The sequence below is a fragment of the Microtus pennsylvanicus genome, chromosome 4, assembly GCF_037038515.1.
Source record: "Microtus pennsylvanicus isolate mMicPen1 chromosome 4, mMicPen1.hap1, whole genome shotgun sequence".
Lineage (NCBI taxonomy): Eukaryota > Metazoa > Chordata > Mammalia > Rodentia > Cricetidae > Microtus > Microtus pennsylvanicus.
The window spans coordinates 361900-381865 of NC_134582.1; the positions used below are offsets into that span (position 1 = coordinate 361900).

Consider the following 19966-nt stretch of genomic DNA (forward strand, 5'->3'; position numbering starts at 1 on the left):
CCCACAGCCCAGTTTTGGGTGGCGAGATTAGCAGCGGTGGAATGAGGATCCTTGTCCTTAGGAATCCACGCCTGGGCGAGTGGTGCCAGTACAGGACTCTGGTGGGAGCGGTACCCTAGGCGCGGGTGGCAGGCGGAGCTCCCTGCCGGAGAAGTGAGTGATGGAGTGCATCTTGCCAGCATCCTCCAGCCCTGCCACCCGGCGGGCAAGGGGGAGGGAGCCGAGCGGGCGCAACGGCCCGCCCCGCCGTCCCTCCCCCTCCTCCGCGCCGGGGAGCCGCGATGGTGCGCTCCGGCCAGCTGTGCGCCGCCGAGTGAGGCGCCAGCCCGTGGGTGTTGCCGGGGGCGGCGGCGCGGAGGGGGGCACAGCTGGGGGCGGCGCTGGCCGCGGTGCTCCCCTCGTGGTCGGGGGCGGAGGTGAAGACCGCTCTCAAGGTGCTGGTGCTGCTGAGCAGATCCGGGCCCGGTACCCTGGTCCGGGTGCTTGGCGGCCCTGCTATCCCCAGCTACCGACTCAGCGTCCGCGCCGGCAGGAGCCTGGGGAAGAATTGGCGGTGGCGCGACTGCCGGCGACGGCCGGCTGGATGCGAGACCTGCGTGGACCGGGCGGTGGACAGCGGTTGACGACTCCAAGAAGCGGATAGCCCAGCAGAGGAGCCCGACCGCGCTGGCCATGGCCTCCAACTTTAACGACATAGTCAAGCAGGGCTACGTGAAAATCCGCAGCAGGAAGCTGGGGGTGAGTGGCTAACTCGGCTTTCTCCTTCTCCGCCGCTCCAGTGGCCGGGCGGCAGCTGGGGATGGGGGCGGGGAGAGATGACCCGCGCGGGTACCCGGGCAGGCGGCCTTCCCCTGTTAGTCCGCTTGTTGCTTGACCTGAGGAGCGCTTGGCACCTGTCTAGGGGACTCTGCACACCAAGGTGAGGGCTCTGGGCCACCTAGAGTCCCCATTCTCAAGTGCGTTGGGCTCATGGTGACCACAGCGAGAAGTCCAATACAACGCAGTGATTGTCAATTCCAAAGATAAATGAGCTGTGGATATTTATTACATTCGGTGCAAACCACAGTGATTTCTCTCAAAAGTGTGCGCCTCCCGGGAGAACTGCTGTGTGCTGACAGCAGGTGCAAAAGGTATCTTTCTGTATGTGTGTTTATATCCATCATTTCATAGTCTTTTTTCCCCATACACATTTCAAAATCCTCTTTTGATGCCTCTTAAGCGCAGCGCATTCCTTTTTGGCTACAGCAACGACTTTAATGTACCCTTAATAGTTGCCCACTGGCTGACTACCTCATCCGCTGTTTTCCTGGTCTTGTGTATTTTTGCCTGTGTATAGGCAAGTGAGCGTTGGTGCACCGCTGCAGGAAAGTCCGTGGAGGCAAAGTTTATGGAATCTTACTTTCTCTTTGAGAGATGTTTGGTCTGACTTGGGGAACAAACAGTGTAGACCTGAGCAGGGAATGAGGAGACAAAACTTCTTTGGTGATTCGATAGGTATTTTAAAGGGTTGTTCTGACTGTCCTGAAAGACTCGGATATAGATGGAAAGATGGGCGTGCACCTGGAGAGGAACTGTCCAGACCTGATAGCTATGAATGGAAGCAGACTAACTTGCTGGGGGCATCTCCAACTCCAAGACACAGCTGTGTGGCTACCCAGGTTCACCTGGCCACAAGACGAAAGGAAAATTCAACTCAGTATACAAAAGAGTGGGGTTTCACCCATCGAGGCTGCCTCTTCTTTTTTGAGTTCACGAGTTCCTATTCTTTCTAGAATCCTGGCTTAGAGGTGGAAAGTTCCCGGATTTTCTCCACTGGGTTGGTGAATATTCTAACTTGGAGAAAAGAAATGAATGAATGAAGGAGTCATATTTATGCACAGAAGGGGGAACTTGTAAATTGAGAAATAGAAACAGTGTGCCTTTGGGTAGTTGCAGAAAATTATAAAGTAGCCAGAAAAAGAAGGTAGATCATCCCGCATTCAGAAGTGGTTTATGGACCCTTAGCTGGAGGCAAGGGTTGGAGGCAGTAAGCTGCCTCTTTATGCTTCCTCTGTTGGCATTCTCACTGAAGGCAGACAAGACCAAAGGACACAGATATCCCTTCTCAAACTTAAGCAGATTACTAACTTCGGGAAACTTAAAGAGCAAGAAATGCATAGCTAGCTAGAACAGCAAAGTTTATGTCCTCCCACTCCCATCCCCCAGCCCAGTGCCCCACCTGCACAAAAGAGAGAGGGGCAAGGCTTCAAGGGCTTTTCTTAGGTAGAAGATCATGCCTTATTTTTTTCTTCAGAGATATGACTGACCTGGTAAAAACCTGCAGTTGTCCAAAAAGACAGCAGCCCTTCACCAAGATCCTATCTGTTACCTGGCAGCTGCCAGTCAAAAAAGGCTAGGTAGGATTCCTGCTAGGTGGGGGTCCTCTTTACTTGAACTTTGACTCCCTTTGCTCTGACAAGGTGCTTTTTCCCTATCTATCCCTTCAGTCCTGCTGAACTCTAGTTTTGTCGAAGTCTTCCAAATGTATGAACTAATGGAAGAATTAAGCCCCCTTCCTCATCCCAGTTAAATATGTTCCTACACTCAGTCAAAGAATACGGAATGAAAACTAGAGGATCCTCTCCCTTCCCCCATTAAGCTATCCAGGGTTACATACTGTAGAACTTCGATATGCAGCCTAGTTTCATGATAAAGCTCAGGGAAAGGCCACCAAGTGCCTTCAGGATAACTAGACATTAAGAACATGTGAAATGTCACTCTAGAACACAATTTCCACCTAGCCATGTGTGCTCATGTATATTTAGAAAAAGAATGTTTTGCTAAACTTACTATTAATTTAAACATAAGTATTTTTAAAGGACAGGCCTCTTTGAAAACATTAATAGTGTGTCTGTATATAAACTATTTTTATCTTCCACTTCCTTTCTGTGCGAGCAATGTTAACTTTAACATCTAATGTTTGAACTTTTATTTTAAATATTCTTAACCACTTTGGAAAGAATAATTTATTAAAGAAACTTCATAATATATATTTGTTTTCAGATTATTGTTACATTTAAAAAGTTGAAATTGCAAAGCTCTATATTGTTTGTTCTGTTTATAAGTAGGTTCCATGAGAGAGTAGAGCCTTAATTAAAGATAACAGTATGTATGCTTTGGAATTTAACTGTATCATTAAGCCCCAAATCATAGAAATAGGAATTGGATATGCATTAATATTTATTATCACTATTAATGATATATGTTTCTAATTTGTGGACTCCAAACTACACACTCTTCCAGACAAACCATTTGTAGTTTTATAGACATATGATACTTCTTGCATGGTTTATAACCAACACTTTATTTCAACATATAAAGCATTGTAATTGTATTTGTGCTGATATTTGCTATATTATGAAAAGAACTCATACTTTCAGAAATCAAATTTTACAGAATTTTGTTGAAAAGTGGTCAGTGTAGGAGGCCAGTTGCACAATGCATATCTGTGACATAAGGACATAATTCTTGATAAAATGTCCTATTGCATCCCTTATTCTCTCTAAATGATTTAGCATCGTTTAGAGGGGAAAAAGTGAAACATTTCTTGGTCTCTGGGTATACTGTTTTCAGGTTGTAATGGCTAGATGGCTTTCACAATGTTCTTTAATTGACAGTCTGCTCATTTGTGCAATCATTTGTAAAAAAAAATTGAGTCAGCTTTGAGGTTTATCTTGATTCCTCAACAATCATTTCTCCATTTAGAAAGATTATATTATTATTATCTTTATTATTTATTATTACTATTATCTTTATTATTATTGTTGTTGTTTTGTGAAGGTGCTGTGTATCTTAGGCCTCAAGCTAGCATCTTAACTGAGTATGACCCTTGATGTTCTGATTCTTCTGCCTCCATCTCCAAAATGCTATTATTACAAGCATGTTCTTTTTTGCAATGCTCAGGATTCAGGGTTTGGTACAGGTCAGGCAAGAATTTTAACAAATGAATTACATTCTCAACATATAAATACTATTTTGAGAAATAAATAAAATCATTTCCTCAATATTCACTATGTTTTTTAAATGTTTATTAAAACACTGAATTTTATAGGTAAAATTTATACATGTGAATTTTTAATGTATATCATAAATGTTATAGTAATTTATTTAAATACTGTACAACAGTTTCATTGCTTTTACAAACTTGTGTGTGTGTCTGTGTTGTCTTTGACATTTGAATATTTCTAGAACCATCCCCTTCCTCTACAAACTTTTCTATTTGAAAAATTATTGTCATAATCCATAAGCTACTGTGTTTGTTAAGGAAATAATAGTAAAAAATAATAAAAATAAAAACATGCTAATGAGTTTTATCTCTAAGCCTTGATTGTCCATTTTCTTTTGAATTCTGACAGACTAAATTCAAAATCAATGCACATATTACAAAATATCCAATTTCTTCTTGACTGGGACTAAACTAAAAAACCAGTCACTGAAATCATTAGTGATTGGCTATCCTGCTTACTGACTCATCTATCAAAATAAATATAGAAATACGGAAAGATATCATTTGTCACTAATATGCTAGACAAAGTTTAGAACACTACTTTGACTAAATCAAGACTCAGGAATCACATTATTGTTGTCAGAAAATTTCATCCACACAGAGGATTCCTAATTATAAATGATCATGAAACAGAAATTATCCAAAATACAAAATTTCTGAGTGCCATGGTCATAACTACAAGTGAAAACTTCCATATTATTATCTCATGTGATTAGTATTCCTTTATAAAAAAATGACACTATAAACGTGTGCCCTGCTTGCAAGCATGTGTAAATAATGAATGTATGAGGATGGAAGAGAGTGTTCCTATTTAACTGCTCTTCCAAAGACCCTGCGTTCAATTCCCAGCATTCACAGGGAGGCTCACAATAGTCTGTAACTTAAAAACTAAGGTTACAATACCTTCTTTTCCTCTCCACAGGCACAAGCATACAAGTGGTACACATATATACAGCCCAAATACCCTTATACATAATAAAATAAAATTTAAAAATAATATATAAAACATAAATGAATTTTTAGGTTAAACTTGGAAATATCTTACCATGTATCCCATTACGTATGTGTGCATGTGTCAAATATGAAATGCTTCATGTCCCAAGCAGTTCACAAGAAATATTAAACGTATTCATAGGAATAACTATTCTCAAGCACACACACACCAGAAATAAAGTGTTTTATTTAGAATTCTATTTCTATGCATTATTCAAAGCCTAGTAAATGATTCACATTGGTGAGAATGTACCAAAAGAGTGTCTTGAAGTATTGTGGTGTGTGTGTGTGTGTATAACTATACACAATAAACAAATGTTCATGAAGTCCATATACTTCATCAGATGGCATATAATGATTTCTGTGATTCTGTGGATATTACAAAGTTATGTTGTATTAAGTCATCACTACTCATAATGAACTCTTTTTGTACTTAGCACATTGGACCAATCATATTTGCTTTCCACATTTGGTTGTTGGAGAAGACAAAATATGGAAAAACATACTTAAGATCTTAGATACATGCTGGTTTATAAAACTGATTGTAGACACAGTAGTTTCATTTTTCAGTCTACTTTTTTATGGCAAATTGAATTCATCTATCTCCTACCATCTCTCTCTTCTCAATTAAAACCTTGAGACATATATATTTCTGACCTAATGACTCTTACTTCCCATTCTTCAAACATGAGGCTCTCTCTATTATAACGTTTTCATCTGATGGTAAGAAATGAAAGAGTGTGGTTGCTTATGAAAGGCAAGCGGTGAAGCCTAGCCCTTCTATAGAAACCAATCACCAAAACAAGCAGCAGAGCGTGTGAATCAGAGTTCTGTTCATTAGAGGAAGTAATATTTAGTAAATCTCTCTTTTGATTCACTAAAACACCTTCTTAAAGTGAAGTTCTATTCTTTATAACATACTTTAGCAGTGTGGTAAGAATTAGATGGAGTAGATAAATTTAAGACACTGTCTCAAATGATCAAGATAATAATCTTGACCATCAGAAACTTAAAGTGAACATCCAAGATCATCATTATCAATATGAATATTCAATGTGTTTAAGATATGGAAGTTGTACTCTAATGCTTAAATGTGTTTTCATACTATTAAGTGTCTTGAACATAGATCAATGTTCCATATCAAGGATCCTTGATATACACATTTATTTGTTGACAGTTTTTTGTCCTGCCTAGTTCCCACAATCATTAAGTCTCAAAGAAATCACACAGAGGTCTACATTAACTATAAATGGATTGGCCCATTAGCTCAGGATTCTTATTCACTTTTTTAATGCATATTACCCCATTATTCTTGTCTCTGTTAGCCACATGGCTCAGTACCTTTTTCAGCCAGGCAGTCACATCTTGCTTGCTCTGTGGCTGGGCCAGGACTGCCTAGGAATGGGCTTCCTTCTTCCCAGAATTATCCTATTCTCATTGACCTGCCTCTACTTCCTGTCTGGTTGTCTCACCTATACTTCTTGCCTGGCTACTGGCCAATCAGCATTTATTTAAAATATAACTGACAGAATACAGATCATTGTACCATACCACTTATAACTATTTTTTCTCATTAAATATGAATTTAGAATGAATGAAAATATCCAGTAATTTATAATGTTTGTTCTAGGTCCATGTTTATACACACACATATCAAATAACATTACATATTATATAATACATAATAGTATGTAGACTATGTCAGTTATTTCTGTATTTGTAAATATGTCTGCAGATAACAATTTATAGATTTCAAAATAAAGAAAAGTCATATGTATATTCTATTTAATTCCTATACATTATTTGTTCTGTATATTATTGCATAAGATGTAATGTAAGCTTAGAAAACTATATGTACATTAATAAAATTTATTTAATTTTAGGCTTTTAACCTTAAATATGCATATGAGCATATCCTATGATCTTTTAATTTAAAAAATGTGGAACCATGCACCTCCACAGCCACCCCCCCCATAGCTAGAAAAACTAAACCTAGATATGTTGCTGAATTAATTTTTCTCTGAAATGATCAAACATACAGAATACATGGAAGACTAGAATTCAGGAAGGGAGTATATGAGAATTCATAGCTACATTTATGTCCTGATAAAGTTGCACATTATGGATGGTGTGGTGAAACTGAAAATACTATTTCTTTCCTTTTATGTCAATTACCCTAAATTGGTGGTTCTCATCTGTGTTGTGACCCCTTTCAAGGTTGAATGACCTTTTCACAGGAGTAGCCTAAGACCATTGGAAAACACAGATATTTATACTATGATCCATAACCATGTCAAATTTACCGTTATTAAGTAACAACAAAATAATTTTATGTTGAGGGGCTCCACAACATGATGAACTAAATTAAATGGTCACAGCATTAGGAAGGTGGAGAATCACTGCTCTACTTAAATGCCTAAAATGATAAAATTAATAATTGCATGATATTCTGGTCAACTGTCTTTGTAACATATACATTCTCAATTTTCTTGTTTTCAGAAACATACAACTATGACTGATAAATTGAAAGATAGTATAAAATATTTGTCTAAAGCCACTAATGAAGTAGTTTGTTACTAACTGATATTTTTGTTGGCCCATAATAAGACATGAGGAAATACCTGTGTAGAATTAGGAAGTAGTCAAACCTTTGCATTACTTTGTTTACACCAACCACATAATAGAAGCTAGAAGATAAGGCAGCAGCAAAATAAAAAAATACAAAAATCACCTTTCCCTTTTAATTTTCAGATGATACATAGACATCACACGTTTAGGGAATTTTATTTTAAAAGGAAAAGTAGCTTCTATCATAAACAACAATTTCTATCAAGTAAGATTAACTTGTTAGGAGGGAGGATAAAATATAATTCCTGTAGCCTTAGATTTATGAATACTGTCTCACTTTTCTGAGTATTGCTTTTTTTTCTTTTTGTTCCTTTAGACTCTCAAAACTTTTTCAAGGGACCACAAATCCTAGACTGAGGACATATCTAGTTTTTCTCTTTTTGCTTTGTTTTTCTTCTATGGTTTTTAATTTTTCAAGACAGGGTTTCTCTGTGTAAGAGCTCTGACTGTTCTGAAACTCTTTGTAGATCAGGTTAGCCTTGAACTCACAGAGATCCCCCTACCTCTGCCTCTAAGTGCTGGGATTAAAGACATGTACCACCACTGTCCTGGCATTTTAATAAATTTTCAACATAAACCCGTTTTAACTTGATTTTGATACTCTTAGTCATTGTTTTTACATTGTAGCACAATTTGTCATAAGAATATTATATCTGTCTATCAAATTGAGTGAAAGATGGTGTTTTGTTTTACATAGAAGATATATATTGAATTGTTTTTTCATGGTATTTGGACTTAATAGTGACTGTAATACTTGAGCATGTGCAAGATATTTTGTATTCTATTTTACTGAATCTATTATAAAATACTGTCTTAAAAACTTACTAATACAATTACTGAGAACACTAATACATCAAAGTTCATGTTAATCTGAAAAATAATAAAAAAGAACTCAGTCATGTTGTTTTTCATTTATACTAAACTTTTCAGATTATAAAAAGTTCTCACATATCTTATGCAGTTCTCCAACAGTTTTGACAGTACATTTCATTTTTATTCCTATTTCACGTATGTACCAAAATCTAAAAGGAGCAAAATGTGTCAACAAGAGTTATAGAAGCTCATGCTGTGTTTGTGGGTTTGCTGCATTGAAAGCATGGTTTTAACTTCAAGTTCAGCATTGCATCTACTATATGATAGTTACCATCTTACTGCAAATGTCAAAAGCAACACATTCATATGCACTCTCATAGATAAATACATTTTTTTCTTAAGGTTTTGTGTACATGTGTGTGTTGTACTTGTGTGGCAGGCTCTCTCCCTGGACCACCATCTTGCCATTGGAGTGGCTTGTTAATGTGATCCAGGCATCAGCCTGTCTCCCACTCCCCACTATGAAGTTGCAGATGCACACCACCACCACTTAGGCTTTTCCATGGTTTTTGAGCATCAGTGTTCAGGTTCTCATCCTGTACAGCTACACTCTACCAACTGAGCCATCTCCATGGCTCTGAAAGCAAACATTCTTTTCTTCATTGCTCAACTGGTATGAAACTAACAATGTCACTTTCATCACTCAAATTTATTTAGATTGCAATGAAAGAGAAATTTAGAGAAAGACCTTATATCACACTAACAAGCTTTCTAGAGAATTGTAGGCCACTCAGCATGTGTCCATGTGCATTGATTGTGGCTTTACATTTGACTAATTTATTCTTTCTTATAAGTCATGCAGGACCCCATATCAGCTGCTAGTGTTTAAGTAGAGGTTAAAACATTTAAAATATACTTTTTAGCTTATGTGGTAGCTTGAATGAAAAATGGTCTCTATTGGCTCATATATTTGCATGCTTGGTCCCCAATTGATGGAAGTTTGGGAAGGATTAGGATGTATAAATTTGTTGGAGGAGGTTTGTCACTGGAGAAGGTTTTGAGATTTCTGAAAATATCATTCCCAATGTGCTCTCTCTGCCTCCTGCATATGAGATGTGAGATTTCAGCATCTGCTCCTACTGCGTGGCCCCATGCCTTCACTCCACCATCATGAGTTCTAACACTCGAAAAACATAAGCAAAAGTAAGCATTTTGTTTTATAATTTGCCTTAAAAATGGTGGTTTATTACAGCAATAGAAAAGTAACTAATACAGAAGTTGGTACCAGGAAGTGGGTTATTGCTTTGAAGATGCAAACCATGCTGTTTGTAGAGAAATGTGAAGACTTTGGAACTTTAGAGTAGGAAAGTAGTTAAACACTATAAGCAGAGCTTAATAGACCATCATAGTAGGAGCTTCTTTCAAGAAGTTTCATAAGTGAAGGATATTGGTCACTGGGCTATAGATTGTTCATGTGTTGATTTTGGGAAAAATAATGTGATTGCGTTATGCCTCTGCCATAAGAATTTGACTAAGGCTAATTTAAAAGGTAACTGACTGATTTGTTTAGTAGAGCAGTCTATATTGGCTCTGTTGTGTGGTTGTTAGTCATTACTCTTATGCAGGCCTACAATGCAAATGAGCAACTAGGGCACAAAGAAACACAAAATGTAAAGTGTGAAAAGAAGAAAAATATCAGGACAGAACATGTTATGTTGGAGACAAGACTTGTTCTGAAAGAGAAAAGAAGATTGAAGCATGGCCTGATCAGAAATATAATAAAGGCAAGGGTTATTTCAGGGTGTCATCCCACTCAGATAAGTATCTAATTTGTAAAAAGAAAAGGTCTGAGGAACTGAATGCTCTTAAAAGGCAACAGTGAGAGTGGTTACAAATGTGGTTAATGAATGGCAGAGTTCACCTGAAGCTGATTTTCAAATTTCGAGTGTCATCCATGGGGTTCTGGCTTTAGAATTATGATAGATGTGTTAGCAAAGGGGTTGTGGAATCTTCCTCAACAGTTAAGAAGAGCTGCTGAGGTCACACAATATGTAGTAAGTTAGTGCCTGTATGAATGCCCAAGAGGCATGGGATATTTACCAAAAAGAACTGAATGCAGGGAATGGAACAAGCCAAAGAAAGGTATTTGTGTTGCAGGCAGTGAAACTGGAGTGATGGAGCCAGCCAAATCCTTTGATGTCATGGATGGAAATATCAGATTTGAAGATTTTCCTGCTGGATTTTGACCTGGTTTTGGTGAATTACATTCTTAGTATTCCCCATTCCTCCCTTTTGTGATGATAATATACATTCTATGTCACTGAGTGTTGGAAATGTGTAATTTGCTTTCTAATTTTATAAGGAATTACAGTTAAGATATTGCCTTGAGGATCAGAGAGACTTTGAACTTTAAACTTTAAAACAGTGTTGAGACTGTGAAAGGTTATTGAGATACTAAAGTAGGAATAAATGCATTTTGCATTGAGATATGTTCACAGCCTATAGTGGTCAGGGATTAGAATGTAGTGATTTGTAAAAGAATAGCACCCTATTTCATATGAATGAACAGGTCTCAGTTGGTTGAAATTCTTGGGAAGGATTAGGAGATGTGACTTTGTTGGAGCATGTATGTCACAGGAAGGGGTTAGTGGTGGCTTTGAGACTTCAAAAGCTTCTCTTCATTTTCAGTGTTCTCTTTCTGCCTTATGCTTGTGGGATACGGATTCTCAGGTGCAGTTCTGGCCACCTGCTGCTATGATCACTTTTGGACTCTAACACTGAAACAAGAAATCCAATTAAATGCTTTATTTGATAAGTTGTATTAGTCATGGTATTTTATCACAGCAGTAGAAAACTAACACACCTAATTTTTGTTTATGTGTATGATCTTTTGTTTAAGATTATTAAATAAAAGGCAACTTTTTTTTTTAGTGGAGTTTAAAATCAGGGATTGTGATGCCTCCAGAAGTTTCTTTATTTTACAGGTTTGTTTTGGCTATCCTAGGTTTTTTTTTAATTTCCATATGAAGTTCAGTGATGTTTTTTCTAGGTCTGTAAGACATTTGCGGAATTTTGGTAGGCATTGCAATGAATCTGTAGATTGTTTTTGGTAAGATTAGCAGTAAATAGAAACACATTTTCCTGAGTGCTTTAAGGACCTAGAACCAATGCTTTTGTAAGATCTGTCATTTTCCTAATGTTTTATAGTCTCTCTCACACTTCAGAATGCTTCTACATTGACCAGGTATATCCTTTAAGCAAAACTTTTTTAGTGCCCGCTCAACATTTACTGTAACTATGAACCACTACATATGAGTGCATATGAAACACATGTAACTCATAAGAACAATTTGGAATTCTGAACAAGAATAAATTTATTGCCACTCTAGTTGGCAGCCTAAACACAGGAGAGCAGGACCTAAAAATGATGTTGGCTAATGTCTCATGCAATAGCCAACTTTATTCAGAGCATCAGACAATGTATATTCGGAGGATTAAGAAAGGTGATGGTGTACTCCTTTAATTCCAACACTAGGGAGGCAGAGACAGGCAGATCTCTGTGAGATTCAAGACCAGCCTGGTCTAAAAAGTGAGTACCAGGACAGGCTCCAAAGCTATAGAGAAACCCTATTGTCAAAAGACAATAACATCATCAAACTTGTTGAAGGCTATTATAATCATCTGTATTTGTGTATTCTTAAACTTTGTTCTCCAGCCTTCCTAATTAAAAATAATGCAAAAATAAGAAATTCCTTTCTGTTTAAAGTGGCATATTTTGTTGCTTCTAGCAAAAAATGTTAAAAATGACTAGGTGGTATTATTGAAGAAAACTCTTAAATTTTAGAAGCAATATATTAGAATAGTTTCTTGAGCCATGAACATTAAGTACTTTTCCTAGAAAGATAAGATCATTAGAAATCATTTTTCTTGTCCTCGGTACTTGTTTGTATTAAAATCTAAGAATATCAGTATTAAAGTCTTATTCATTCAAGGAGATACATAGAAGCTTTGATATAATCAACCATTTGTATGACAATATTAAGGAAAGGATTTGAAGCCCTAGGTTGAGTTTCCAGAACTTCAGAAAAGGATAAATTGTCACCCAAACTCATAACATATTTTGGACAAAGGTTTCAGAGAGAAAGATGTCTGTTCAATAGATGCTGTTGCTGTAACTTAACAAACTGTGTGGGGATCAACATCAATTTTACACTTTGAAACAGACCGCAGATTTATGTATAAAATTTAAAATTGTAAAACACTTCAAAAAATCATGGAAAAATATTAAAAAGCAGCACCAAATAAAATGATCTTATACTCATGCCAAAAACAAGATCCATCAAAGGGAAATTTGATAAATTCCATCAAAACTAAAACTTTTCTACTTTGAAAGATTCTGTTATGATAAAGTAGATGCCGATACTGATAGGCAGAAATACTTACAAACACCCCGCCTTTGACAAAGAACTGCCTATCTCAAAAAAATCTTTCAAACTCTATATAAATGTAATCAAATTAGACTTAAGTCCTGCTCAGAAGTAGGGATTTTATGCCTGGTTCTGTTAACTGGACCCACTACCATGGCTGGTAAAGTCATACAACCTAGAGGAGAATCTACTGCTATTTCCCCAAGCCAGCACAAACTGTATCCTTACATCCACAGACAACTGTAGGTTCCACCCCTCATCAAAGAGGTTTCATTTTATAGAATATAGAAAATATTACAGAGAACTACACTGGTCAAAATGCAGAGAACAAATGACCTTGGGATGTACCAATAAAATTGATACATTTTCACCACAACCCCTATGCCTAAAGCTCAGGGTAAGAATGGCTACAAAGATTATAAATTTCAGAGTACCAGGATTTCCTGGTGAGATTATATCTTCTATATCTGAAAGGAAAGATGTGCCCATGAAATTAAAAATACTACCTGTACAATGACAACACCAGCTGACATGCCAGTGTGGTTGGTAGAAATCTCACAAGACTCCTACCCTTAGATAAAGAGCTACAGGTAATTAATGACTACTGAAAGAGGGAGAATGAGTCTTCTCCAGGGACAAGTCCCCTAACTGATTATCAAATACTAAGTGACCAGTCCTCAAAACATATGCATACGTATAAGTAATATTAAATGTACTTAGCAGTTTGCATTTGTATATTTATTCATCCATACATTTATATATGTAAGAATAATATTTAAGTAGAAACATGCCATGATTTTGAGAGGGAACAGGTAATCATGGGAAAAGCTGAAGGGAAGAAGAGGGAGACGATGTAAATACAGTACTCATGTGAAAGTGGAAAACAGTGAATGAAATTTCTAAAGACAGAAATAAATAGGCATTTATACAAATTGATGAACAGATGTTTGATGTTCACCATCATTAACCATTAGGAAGCTGAATTTCCAACAATAATATCTGACTACATAATAGTTGGTAAAGTGACAATTATAAAACAGTGATGTCATCAAACACCACCAAAAATGCAAAAAAAAAAAAAACCAAACCAAAAAAAAAAAAAAAAACTGGGCCCCATAGACGCTGCTAGTGGGAATTTGAAATGGTTAACACAAACCTCTGGAAAACAATTCTGAGTTTTCTTTTTAAAAACCTCTTAGTTTGAGTTATAATCAACAATAATTGTGTGTATTCAAGCTAAATAAGGTGATGTTTTGATACATGTATACAATGTGAAATGATTACCACCATCTAGCTAATTACCACGTCTATCACCTCACATATCACCCCATGTTTGAGTGTGTAGAAAACAATGAATAATTTCTCCTTGAGGAATTTTTAAGCAGACAGCCCAATGTATCACATAGATTCAAAGTGTTGTACATTAGTCTGTCCAGTATATGTGTAACATAGAATTTTTGACAAGTGACTTTTACTCTCTTTACTCTTAAAACTCTGGCAACCACTATTTTCCTATTTGTGAATTTTGAATAGACTTTTTTAGATACTACCTATAAAGGAGACTGCGCTGCATTTGTCTGTTCCTGGTTTATTTTTATACAATCAAGCCTCCATTTTTCTCTATGTTGTTTCTCATTTACTTCTTTTAAAAGACTAAATAGTACTGTTGCGCTTTCATTATCATATGTATTTATCCATTTATCTATTAACTGACAGTGAGATTGATACATCATAAATATTGTGAGTGGTGCTGCTGGAAACACGGAAGTGCAGATGCCTTCTGGATATGTGATGTTCTTTCCTTTGGATGTTTACCCTGTAGATGGAGTCATGTTGAAGAAGTTCTTTTGTCAATATTATGATCAAAATATTCTTTTGTCATAGTATCCCTATTTTCTTTGCCCTCAATAATGTACTATGATTGATTTTTATCTGTAGCCTCACCAGCCCTTTTAATCATCTGTCTTTTGCTGTTAACCTTTCTAATAGATGAGCAATTTATAATAGGTGAAATGTGTCATTGGTGTTTTCATTCACGTGTTGCTGATTGTCAACCATTATGAGAATTTCCTTATATACTTGTCTATTTTTTATCTGGATCTTTTTTCTTTCTGTTGTTATTTGAGTTGCATATGTATTTGGATGTGTGTGTGTGTGGTTTGTGTGAAAGCACATGCCTGTACATGACCAGAAATTAGTGGAATTACCTATGGGGATGTCAATGAGGTATTTTTGATTATCAATTAGTATAGGAGGGCCCAATCTACTGTGGGAAGTACCATTATTAACTTGTGGGTCTGGGTTCTATAAAGATAACCAAGGAAAGCAAAGAAGAAAACTAGTAAGCAGTGTACTTCCATGAGCTCTGCTTTGATTCCTGCCTCCAGGCTCTTGTGTTGACTTAATTTAATCATGGTCTCTAATCTGTAAGTAATGAACCTTCTGTTCCCCAAGTTGCTTTGGACTGTGGTATTTGTTTATGACAGAAGTAGAAAGCAAACCAGAACACCTTGCCATATAACAGTTGGTCATAACTATAAACATGGGTCTTTCTTAGTTATTGAGGGCTCTATCTTCTACCTTAATTTTCCAAGAAGTGTAGCCTGAGATAAACATGAGTTCAATCTATAACCACTTAAGAAGCATAGTAAAAAAGTTTTAACATTTCATTTGTTAAATAAATTAGTCAAATATAAACACATCATTTGTCTCATCTAACACAATACCTTTCCTTTCTTTCTGGCTCATGGAATATGTATTTGTATCCAGAGGGTAACACATAGGATAGTGAGCTCTGTGCTCAGTGAATGTACAAATAGCTACAGCTAGAGAGACTAAGATGCGAATGTGAACTTGGCCTTGTCCAAATAATTTCAGTCTTTCTTAAATTCCCCTAGGATCATACTCCTCTGTATTTTCATTTGGTTTCAATAATTATTCCAGGTTTTTGAAATGTTATGTAAGTCTGATTTCAGTCAGATTGCTGGAAGAGTAGAAATATAAACAAGTGTATATTGATTGCATTTATATGACTACCAGAACTTTAGAAGATTGACCTTATTTTTATTGTATTTAGATATGTTTGGTGTTTCTTATGTGTTTGGAGGAAAATTTTGCTTGAATTTATGTCTAACAAAAATGATCTTTTACTTGATACCTGATAATTTATATAAGGTATTTATATATTTTTATATATAATTTATATAAGGTCAGTGAATTATAATAGTTATTCTCAGTGAAGTCTCAGAGAATGTAGTGTTCTATAGAGAGCAGTTGGCTAGAAAATGCTATGCCCTAGCTAAAAGGAGATAGTTAATGCTTAATTTTTCATAAAATACATTTTACAATTTTAATCATACCCATTTTCTAAATTTCTATGAAAGAACTAAAATTAGCTTTATTAAGAACAAATAAAGATAAGCAGATAAAAATGTTTATTGGCCTTTCATAAGGAAAGAACAGAGGGAACAGATTTTTATAGAATAACCTACCTAAATTTAAAACTCTATTAATCTCTGGGACATTAGCTTTAGATGTTTGCCTTATATTGAACTATCTTTGCTTCAGCTGCTCTTTTGATTGTTCTATATAATTATTTACTTTCACGTTTGCTATAAAATTTCACATAGTATGCAAATTAAGATATTTTCAGCTGGAGAGATGGCCCAGGGCTTAAGAATGCTTACTTTCTTCCCTTATAAAAGACTCTGTTTAGTTCCCAGTACCTGATATACAGTGGTTCATTGCTTGTAACTCCGGTTCCATATCATCCAATGTCCTCTTCCAGCCTCTACAACCAGTTGCACATATATGATGCACATAAACTCAGACAAGCTCACATATATACATATAAAACAACTTAAAAATAAATCTTTAAAGTTAACTACCTTTAAGATTTATGGCATTGATTTTATGTCCTGTTCACTTTACAGTTCAACATATGGTTTTACATGCTGCCTCACCATCACCATATCAATGCTGCTGCATGGACAGGTTACTTTACATTTTAATATTATGGTAGGAAGACAGTGAATCTCAGACAGGTAAGAACACACATTGACTCAGAAACCTCAGTCTTCTACACTGAATTCTTATCGGAATGCCTATGGTGACTGCTGCACCATATCACATTGCATAGTGATACAGTCGACTCTGACGACCAAAAGATACCAAATAGCTCTGAGAATGCCACCTTAGACTACAATCTGGCTTTGTTAATAAATATGATAGCATTGGCTTCCCTGTGGTGTACTTTATGTATTCTAACACATAAAGCCAGGAGCCTCAGTTCCTAATGTGGAAGGTAACATCACAAGTGAGTCCCCAGAAATCTATCACTATCAGTGTTCTCTCTTTGATTCCCCAGCTTTAACGGTAAATTGATGATGTTTACATTGCTAAATGTAGTCCAGATAAAAAAATTTCTATTAGTTTTTATTTTTGATACATTAAAATGCTGTATTGAATTAGTCCCCTAAAAAAGTATAATTCTAAAAATAGGTGTTCTTCCTTATCACTTAATGAGGATTTTCTGAGCATGTGATTTTGTAATTACCATGATTTTTTCAGTCTCCCTCTTATATTGATAACTATAGTAATTTGTCTCTAAAGAAACTTTCCACATATTTTTGCTTCTTACAAACCCTATAGATTGTTGAAATGATGTGAGTCTCAACTCAAGCGTTTGAGTCTCTTCAGAGATCAGATTATAGTGCAGAGGAAAAGCTCAGGAAAGAGGAACATTTTGTTGAGTGTATTGACATATTATGTCTGCATCCCATTTGTAAATAATTGTCAAATTCGAAATGGCAGCATCCCATATACCTAGAACACTCAGTTTCCTTTAACCTGTTGCTATTTCAGTTTGAAAATAACAACTACTGATTTGGCTTTCCACAATTATCACTGATTCAGAATGTTTCCCCTTCAGGGCATTAATTCTCTTTGCCTTGAGCAAACAATTTTTGATGCATTTATGTTTAACACAACACAGGCAGGTAGGTTATAATTACGTGACTAGCTGTTGCTTATATACTACTGTGACAATGTTATTCACATTAATTGGCACCTGCAAAAATGGGAGCCTGTGTGGAGGGTTCCAGTGTCATAAATTGGTTGCACCTTCACACCTTTGCTTGAGAGTTCCAGGCATCCTTTGCCTGATTAACACCCTGTTCAGTTCCTCACAGGATATTTTAGTGTCACTTCCATTGTTGGTACGCCCTCCCCAGAAGTCCAGTGTCACCTAGGAATCCTTCTCCTTTTAGATCATATTCCACAAGCCCACTAGGGGCGCTTCCTCTGCTGTTGGTACTTGCTGATCAAATAGCACCAAGTGGTCAGGTGTCCTCCTCCCAAACTGCTACAAAAATTTCCTCATTGGTCTGCTTCTGAAACTGTTTTCTGTTTTCCTTAGGATCCTTTAATTTCAACCCCCATATTTTTATTCTCAACCCATAAAACTATCTCCATTGATTAGGCACTTTAAGTTTTGATCATGCCTTCCTTCTTCTTTTTTTCTATTTTCTATTTTATTATATTCTTTTTTCCCTTTCATTAAAATTTTCTCATATAATATATCCTGATCATAATTTACCCTCTCTCTACTCCTCGCAGTTCCTCTCCACCTACCCTCCTATTCGGTTTCACTCTCTTTCTGCCTCTGATTAGAAGAGAAGAGGCTTCTAAGACAGGACAACAAAACATGACATAATAAAATGTACTAAGTTAAAACAAGCACTGTCACATCAAAGTTGGATGAGGCTCATCAACAAAAGGAAATAAGGCCTAAGAGAAGACACAAGAATCATAGACCCACGCAGTCACACTTTCAGGAGTCCCATAAAAACATTATACTGAATGTTATAATTCATACACAGAGGACGTAGTGCAGACTGATGCCCACCCATGCTTGCTCTTTCATTCTCTGTTGTTTCAAATGATGTTTTTCTCTGTTGATTAAGAGGTCTGTGTTCTGATGTCCCCCAAATGAACCTATAAGGTATTTACAGAACATTTTCCCCAAACACAAAAGAATGTATCTTCTTCTGTGCACCTCATGCAACTTTCTCCAAAGTTGACCACATACTCAGCCATAAAGCAAGTCTCAACAGATCCATGAAAATTGAAATAACTATCCACATCCTATCAGACCACCACAAATTTAAACCGGTTATCAACAAGAACAGAAAGAATAGAAGGCTTACAAATTTATGGAAACTGAAAAATTCTCTACTAAATGAAAATGTGTTCATACTTTCAATCTTCAGTTTTGCTTGTCCTAATTTCTGTGAAGCATTTCCTGTCCAGAACTGCTTATGGCAGGAGTCTAAACATGGTGCATTACCCAGCATGGCTAGTCCCACCTCTTCATCTAAAACTCCTTAGTGCTAAGCCTGGGAGGGAGAACTGGGCTTTCCTTTATCTCACAACATTCAGTCATCATTATGTCTCCTAGGGGCTGCATATTGAGTCTCAAACCCTCAATTCTTTCACAGAGAAACATTTGCCATCTCTAATTTAAAGTTCAGGAGTTGCCATGACTTTAATTTTTTTTTCTCTTTAACTGTCTCTAGGATTACCCTTATCTCTCTGGCAAGGTTGATTTTCTAAATTTCAGTTAAAAACCTGTAATTCTCCCTCCCCTTTTACCATTTCCCACAGTTTCTCATTACCTAAAGTAGTAATTAAAATTAAAGTGGCAATGCAAAGCTGTCCACAATGCCCACCATTGTTCCATTTAGCTTTTTATTGTAATGTTTTAAATATACAAGAAATTACAGGGAATCATAAACCTCTGTTTATAAGCTACCCACATTTACAAACATTGCTCAGGACTGTTTTTCTGTTCTATTTTCTGAAGCAAGAAAATGTTAAAAGTTTAAAACTCATTTAAACCTCTTTATAAAATGATGCATGGGAGTTTGGGGGAGAATTCACTGATGTAAATTGTAATATGAAGATACATGTCTAGGTATTTTATTTTAAAAATCATGTTAGCTGGTGTTCTATGAATAAGCCACACTTCATTAATGGGCATTATAAGATTTCAGCTTGCAAA

General features: G+C 36.5%; 1 protein-coding gene across 1 annotated transcript in view; it reads left to right on the forward strand.

Moving 5' to 3' along the window:
- Positions 1 to 604: 604 nt before the first annotated feature.
- The window catches only part of Dok6 (docking protein 6), a 306256-nt gene continuing 286894 nt past the window's right edge, over positions 605 to 19966 (forward strand). Inside the window, exon 1 of the mRNA XM_075968101.1 lies at positions 605 to 738. Within this exon, the coding sequence (XP_075824216.1) occupies positions 673 to 738 (66 nt within the window). The 5' untranslated portion in view covers positions 605 to 672. The remainder of the gene's footprint in view (positions 739 to 19966) is intronic.